Source organism: Odocoileus virginianus, chromosome 1 (assembly GCF_023699985.2).
Source record: "Odocoileus virginianus isolate 20LAN1187 ecotype Illinois chromosome 1, Ovbor_1.2, whole genome shotgun sequence".
Lineage (NCBI taxonomy): Eukaryota > Metazoa > Chordata > Mammalia > Artiodactyla > Cervidae > Odocoileus > Odocoileus virginianus.
The window spans coordinates 50,477,633-50,485,838 of NC_069674.1; the positions used below are offsets into that span (position 1 = coordinate 50,477,633).

The window sequence follows — 8,206 nt, forward strand, 5'->3', positions numbered from 1 at the left end:
AAGGCCTTTCCTTTTGCTGTGGAAGTTGCCCTGTACCCTCTCTAGCCTAATGGGTAAATCATCTGCTGGTACCTTCCTTTCTACAGACCAAATAGAGCTGTATTTCCTCTTAATGTGCTGTCTCAAAATGAATCACTAAAGGGGAAACTATTTATAGAATGGATTTTTCTAAAAGGAACTATTAGGAAACTTGCCTGCATTGGTCTGTGTTTAAGCATTTAAGGAGAGATTAATGCACCTTTTCCCTTTTAGCTTGTTTGATTTTTATTTCCAAAGCAGTAATTTATCTATTTGTGATATAAATTTATATTGCATGTTCCTGCTTTTGCTTTGTGTTCTCTAAACTTATTAAGTTTCTCCATATTCTAAAGTAATGGCATGTTTTAGTTATTCCTTGTTTAAAAAGAGTCACAAAGCATATACTAATGTACTTTTAGGCAGGATCCTTTTAAAAATTAAAATTTAATGTTAAAATATAATTTAAATTCTCAGTATAAAACATAAATTGAGAAAACCTCGGTGGGTTTTTTGTTTGTTTGCTTTTCTTTTTTTTTCCAAAAGGAAATTTTGCTTTATAAAGGGTTTCACCATAGTAGTATTTGTGTTTAAAATATCCTGCAGGGCCTTTTGCAAGTGAGTTTAATTGGTGTTTGGGATTAAGAATTGTTGAGGCCAGTGTCTGAAATCCTCGTTTCCAAAAGACCCTTTCCGAATCTACATAGAAGCTTTGGTCTCCCTCATTTTGTATGTTCTTGAATTAAGCATATTTTTTTAAAGTCCTGTATTCAAGATGACTTCTTTAACTTATGCAATTTTGTTACTTTAGAATTTTAAAAATTATAATAGTATTTTAATGTCTTTTCTGCCACGTTATACTCTCTATACTTTTTTGACCTAGCTTGGCGGTGGTCTAGTCTCTCGGTTGTGTCCAACTGTTTGTAACCCCATAGACTGTAGCCCATCAGGCTCCTCTCCTCTGTCCACGGGACTTCCCAGGCAAGAAGACTGGAGTGGTTGCCATTTCCTTCTCCGGGGGAATCTCCTGTATTGCAGGCAGTCTCCTGCTTTGCAGTCAGATTCCTTATTGACTGAACCACCAGGGAAGGACCTTTGGGCATGAGATTAATATTGGTTAATAGGATGAATTCTAAATTACAAATAATGGACTTAACTGATAAAATTTTATAGCAAAGTTGTTTGCGAGTTGGAAGATTGTATACTGTGTTTGTATTAACTGTAATGCCTCAGTGAAATCTAAATGAAATTGAGAGACACTGTGAGTAAAGGTAAACATTGTTTACTGATTTATGAATAGTATTTCGAATATAGGTGGTGAATTTTATGTGCTTCTGACAAAAATATGCCAGACACCACTCTTTATAAGTTAGCATTCACATAATTCTTTCAGTTCTAGTGTCCTAAATGCATTTTCTTTTTTCTCAGAGGACGTACTGAGTAAAGATGCTGGGGAATGTGCAATATGCCTTGAAGAACTGCAGCAGGGAGATACTATAGCACGACTGCCTTGTCTATGCATATATCATAAAGGGTGAGTTTATTTTTATGTTAGCCAAATTGATATTAGACTAAAAGACCTTTCTCAGTGTTTCAAATTTTGTAGTTAGGGCTGAAAGGTTTCTTCATCGAAACTCCCCCCCCCCCCAAAAAGGCCTTTTTTTCCCTGTTGGCAATAAAAATCTGTTTGCATTTCAAAGTCTACCATTTGTTAAGCATTTACTATGACCCAGGTATTGTCCATAGCTTCCTGAATAGGTTATCTTATGTAAGCCTTACAACAGTCTCGTTGTACAGTTGAGGAAATAAGCTGGGGGGCATGGTCACATGGCTAGTAATAAATGAAAGAACTGAGATTCCAGTCATGTCTCTTTGACTCCAAAGCCCATCTGGTTTCTGATAAAGTGTTTTGGTTTTAGGGCAACAAGGAAAAATTTGATTTAAGATGATTTAAAGTAAACTACAAAAAGGACAGATAACTATAACTTTAAAAGCAATAGTGGAGATAACTTGGAATTTTATGTAAAAGCAGGGTGTGGAGGTTGGAGAAAATAGTAAATAGTACCAAAACAGAGAGGCAAAAATAAATCCAGTATCAGTAATTATAATAAATCCAAATGGTCAAACTGATCAGGTGAAAACAAATCAAAAGGTTGGAATATGCTGTTGATGAGTAGCACACTTAAACATAAAGGATACAGAACAATATGGACATAAAGGGATAGAAGACTATATCCAGGCAAATGTTAAATAAATAAAACTGACAAAGCTAAATTAATATTGGACAAAAATTAACTTTATTGAAAAAAGTATTACTAGTATTATATGATGATAATAGTATATAAAACTTCATTCTTTGTGTACCAAAGAACACAGTCTCAAAGTAAAATATGTAGAATGGTCAGAAAAAATTGAGAAATCATCATGGTAATTGGAAATTTGAGTATAGTTCTCATTGAGTCAAACAGGCATACATATAACTAGTTAAGACCTAGAAAAATTGAGCAGTACAGTGAACAGATTTGATCTCATGAGTATGAATGGATGTATCTACAGTCAGCAATTTAGAAAATACATTTTCTTTTCAGGGACATACAAAATACTATAGAAATTGGTCATGTACTAGACCACAGGGCAGGTCTTAGTAAACCACAAAAAGCTGGTACTGTACAGAAAGCTGTTCTGTTCTCTGAGCATAGTTAGATGTCAATGACATAAGATAAATGATTTTCACACATACTCTTAAGTAACTTACAGATCAAAGAAGATACCATAATGGAACTTAGAAAATATTCTGAATAATAGTGAAAACCTTTTCAGCATTTTTCTAGAGTGATCCTTGCAAGATTTGTGTTATTGTGGAAAGGAAGACTGGAAATCAGTAGTCTTAAGTTTTTATCTGAATTAGAAAATTGATAGTAGGAAACTAAGGAAACAAAGAGTGAAAAAATTACACACTAGGATAGAGACTAACAAAGTCAAACGTTGATTCTTTGAAAAGAATAACAGGTTAGCCACTGGCAAGATTGTGTCTAGAAGGAAAAAATACACAGTGTTGGAATGAAAAGGAAGACATAACTGTAGATATAACAGGAATTAAAATAGTTGGAAAATTCTGTGGAAAATTTTATACTTTTCACCTAAAAATTTTAAACAAAACAAGTAATTTCCTTAGAAATATAATATTGTCCAAAATGACTTGAAAAGAAACAGGAAATCCAAATAAAGTAGAAACTATCCTAAGTAGTTATTAAGACTAACCCTGAAAAGTAACAAATATTTTTAAAAAGCCAAATCAAAAAACTAAAGACAGGCCTACCATGACAGTTTGACAGCAAGTTTACCACATAGCCAAAACATACGGACTTCCGTGATGGCTAAGTGGTAAAGAATCTGACTGCGATGCAGGAGATGCAGGTTCTATCCCTGGGTTGGGAAGTTCCCCTGGAGAAGGAAACAGCAACCCACTCTAGTATTTCTTGCCTGGGAAACCCCATGGACAGAGGAGTCTGGTGAGCTACAGTCCATGGGGTCACAAAGAGTCAAACATGACTTAGCAACTAAACAGCAACAGCAAAACACCATGTGAATAATCATAAATTCCTCCAAAAAGTAGATAATGATGGAAGGTTCTCCCACTTATTTTATGAGTATAGTATATACTTGATACCCATATCAGATAAGAACAGTATAAGAAAGAAAACTAAAAGACACTGTCATTTATGAACCTAAATGCAAAATCTGAAAACATAGTAGCAAACCAATTCATCAGTATATATGTAAAATAATGCCTCTTGACCAAATTGGATTTATGTTATTAATAGTAATGCAAAAACACTATATGATTAGAAAATGTATGTATATAATATACCACATTAGCAAAGGAAGAGGACTATATTAACTTAATAAATTCTATATTTATTATTAATTTAAAATCAAAAGCAAAAAATAAGTATTAGGTAATATGTTAAAATTAATAAGAATTTAGCTAGGTTACCTGATAGGAGCTCAACATATGAAAATCAGTTGCATTCATATCCCAGTAAGAAAAAAATATATATAACTTTTTTTTAGGATAATAACATTAATACCAATAGAAACTGCAACAGGAATAAGATTTATTAAAATCTTACAGAAAGATATTCAAGATTTTAAAACATTACTGAAAGATATTATGGAAGGTCTAAAATAAATATGTGGCATACGATTTTGTGGATGGGAAAACTCAATATCATAAAGATGTCACTTCACCCCAAATCTATGTAGTTAATACTATTTCAATCAAATCTCTACTAGTTTTTTCATGTAACTTGACAAGTTGATTCTTACATGTATATGGACAAAAGAGCAAAGGGTCAAGAATAGTCAAGACAATCGTAAAGAAGTAAGTGATGCTGGGTGGTGGTGGTGGGGTACTTATCCTATACAGATTCACTGTAAGACTCTTAATTAATGTGGTGTGGAAAGAATATAGACAGGTAAGTGGAAAAGAATAGAGTCCATAAACACTCATGCATATAAAATGAAGATTCAGCATTGCATGGAGGTAAAGAACATGGCCATTACTCCAGTACTTGGTCACCTGATGCGAAGAAACGACTCATTGGAAAAGACCCTGATGCTGGGAAAGATTGAAGGCAGGAGGAGAAGGGGGCGACAGAGGATGAGATGGTCGGATGGCATCACCGACTCGATGGACATGAGTTTGAGCAAGCTTCAGGAGTTGGTGATAGACAGGGAATCCTGGCGTGCTGCAGTCTCTGGGGTCGCAAAGAGTTGGACACGACTGAGCGACTGAACTGAACTGAAAGAACATGGACTGTTAAGAGTCAAGATTCCTAAAATTTGAATCCTAGCCCCTCTGCTAATTCATTGTATCATGTTGGTCAAGTTACTTTCTCTACCTTAATCTGTAAAATGAAGCACTGGTATTAACTTCGTAGAGTTGTTCTGAGGTTTTAAATGAGTTATTTTTAGAAAGTGCTGGCAAATAATAGATGCTATATAAGTGATTGTTTAACATGAATAGAAAAATTGGTTTACCAATTTTTATAGTAAAGATAATAAGGAATAAACTATTCATTGAGTGGCACTGGAATCAGTTAGTTATTGACATGAAAAAATAATTGAATATTTTACTTTTGAAATAAGAATTAATTCTAGATTAACTGCCTATGGAAACTAAAGTCTAAAGTATTGGAAAGAATATAGAGAGATATTCTTAACCTCATGGCAAGGAATTATTTTGGGGGCTAAGATAACCTTTCCATAAAAAGTTAAAAGAAAAGTTAAAGAATTTGACTACATTAAAATTTAAGTTTTCTTTGCATCATGATACTATGAAAAATTTAAAAACTAGATGTCAGAATGTTTTCAGTACATATAACAAAGGTTCGATATGTAAAACATGGAAGCAGTACTATATGTTATTTTGGAATACATACACACACACAGTTTTAGAGTATAGATCCAAGATCCCTTGCTGGATCTTGGGAGGGGAATATAATATTTTAAATGGGTTCATAGCAGTTTATCTAAGAAGAGGAGATTTTAAATGCTTTCTTTGTCGAGATGAACTGAAATCACATGGTTATAAAATAGGAAGTGCTCATTTTAGATCACAGAATTGTACATTAAGATGTACTGAGAATTGTTAACACATCTGGTGTATTTTGTTCAGTTCTCAGTATTTTGTTGTTAAGAGGCATTCTGGTTAACCAGAAGTGAGTCAAACAGCAAGTTGAAAACAGTGTCGTAAAGTCAAATTGGGCATGTTTATTTAGACTGCAGAAGTCTTAATGGCAACAGAAATTGTTTTAAAATACTTTTAAGAGTATCGTGTGGATGGGATCTTTTACCTTCTTTCCTTTTAAATTTATCTATTGGTTTTACCTATCAAACCAACCTGTGAGGATGGATAACTATTAATTTTGTCCTTCAGCATATTAGTCAAGCCATCTAACTTTGAGGCATATGTTAATTTGCACTGTTAACTGTGAGAATGTTCAACACTTTAAAAGCAAATCTCCTTGGGTAATTTTCTAGCTGTTGGGCAAGTTACTTATCCTTCTTAAGGCCTTGAGTTTATCGTTAGAACTTTCTGCATGAACTTTCTGTTCTATGTCTGTTTTATCTAGTAGAGTAGCCACTAGCCATGTGGTTGTTGAGCACTTGAATTGTGGCTAGTGTGACTAAGCAAGTGGATTTTTCTTTAATTTTAATGAATTTAAATAGCCATGTGTGGCTCCTGACTTACTGCATTGAACAGGACAGATCTATAATGATAATTATACATGCACACTAATATTTAACTTCCTATAAACTCTTAAGATAGTTTATAAATGGATGATGGTATATTTATTTGTATCTGTACATGTATTGTGGGAAGAAAGGGATAGAATTAAGTTTTCAGTACTCCCATATAAATATAGTCTTTTAAAATGTGATATAGTATTGTCAAGAATTAAAGTTTAAAAGCTTGATCTGTGGTTGACATTTGCATAAATTTGAACAACTATTTTCAAGACAAATATCTGTCCAGATTTGGCCTTTAACTTTGAATATTGGTCAAGTGGTAGTTCTTTAGGTTCTCTTTTGGGAATGGTGGTTCTGTTTAAACCTTAAAGTACATTATAGCATAATTTTGCAAAGATTTATTTCCTTCTTAGAATAATGAGAATGTAATAAAAATATCCTTTTACTTATATATGCCAAATATCATTAAAAATATCAAATTCTTTTTCTGTAGAGATATTAATGTCAAGAAGTAAGCATTTTTATTATAACTATTATATAGATAATTAAACATGTTTCAATTTTTCTGTTTTTTACTTTTCTAGCTGCATAGATGAATGGTTTGAAGTAAATAGATCTTGCCCTGAGCACCCTTCAGATTAAGCATCAGCCTCCTGTCTTATAGGTAATTTTCCCTTTTTTTTTAAAATTGCTTTTTAAACTGTTACCTGAGTCATCCATTCTAAACCACCGTTTTTATTCATTGATTTAGTCACTGAGGTGTGTGTGTGTTCCAGACATTGTATTAGGCTGCTGTGTAGAAAACTCACATGAAAAGTTTCAAAGAAATAATTAGTTAATATTTATATTGCATTATTATATTAAAAAGCAGAGACATTACTTTGCCAATAGAGGTCCGTCTGGTCAAGGCTATGGTTTTTCCAGTGGTCATGTATGGATGTGAGAGTTGGACTGTGAAGAAAGCTGAGCACCGAAGAATTGATGCTTCTGAACTGTGGTGTCGGAGAAGACTCTTGAGAGTCCCTTGGACTGCAAGGAGATCCAACCAGTCCATCCTAAAGGAGAATCAGTCATGGGTGTTCATTGGAGGGACTGATGTTGAAGCTGAAACTCCAGTGCTTTGGCCACTTGATGGGGAGAGCTGACTTATTGTTCTTTGCTATTTTGCTGTTATTAGTGAGAACATTTTCCTAAGAAAGCTGCTTTTATAGTTATTCATTCAATTTTATCTTTCATTTGTGTATCCTATCTACACAGTAGACAGAAAAAAAGAAATTTTAAACCAAATACAGAATTTGTTTTGCACTGTTGACGTAGCTTATTCATGATTCTGCATTTTCTGAAAATGTGAATTGAATGAAAACCTCAAAACTTCACTTGTGTATTGCTTTTTTTTGGTTTTCCATGAAGTAAATTGAATGACATCATTTAGCTTTGAAATAAGTTAATTGCTAACTTCATATGTTTGAAAAGCTTTTTATTTGTGTCACTTCAAAATGATATAAAGGTATAAAATATTGTGTTTTACATGAAGGCAGAATATTTTAGCCAATCTTGAAATTGTTTGGGAAGGAGTTACTGCCTCTGTGTTCATAGACTCAAGGTAGTCACAGAACAATCCTTTCTGAATGTGATCACAGGCAGGAAACTAGAGCAGATAGTATCCTAAGTTCTAGTCCTGTGCTGTCCCCCTAACTTCCTTTTATTTCAGTAGCTCCTGGTCTTAAATATGAAATGTTGTGATAATAAACACATTCAAGGAATTCTGTTGTTCTTAATGAGGATCACTTAATAGCAACAGATTAGAATATTAACAAAGGAGATTTCAGGTAACTTAGTAACAGCTATTGCAGCTGGAATAAGAGCTGCAACTTTGAGACCTCTGTATTAATTAATAACAGTAGGATTACACATGTGAACTACGAAGTCCTGGCTA

At 33.5% G+C, this 8,206-nt stretch overlaps 1 protein-coding gene across 1 annotated transcript in view; it reads left to right on the plus strand.

Annotated features, from left to right (window-relative positions):
* The window catches only part of ZNRF2 (zinc and ring finger 2), a 101,325-nt gene that overhangs the window by 74,633 nt on the left and 18,486 nt on the right, over positions 1-8,206 (plus strand). Inside the window, exons 3-4 of the mRNA XM_070468081.1 lie at positions 1,444-1,549; positions 6,855-6,934. Coding sequence (XP_070324182.1) covers positions 1,444-1,549; positions 6,855-6,912 — 164 coding nt within the window. The 3' untranslated portion in view covers positions 6,913-6,934. The remainder of the gene's footprint in view (positions 1-1,443; positions 1,550-6,854; positions 6,935-8,206) is intronic.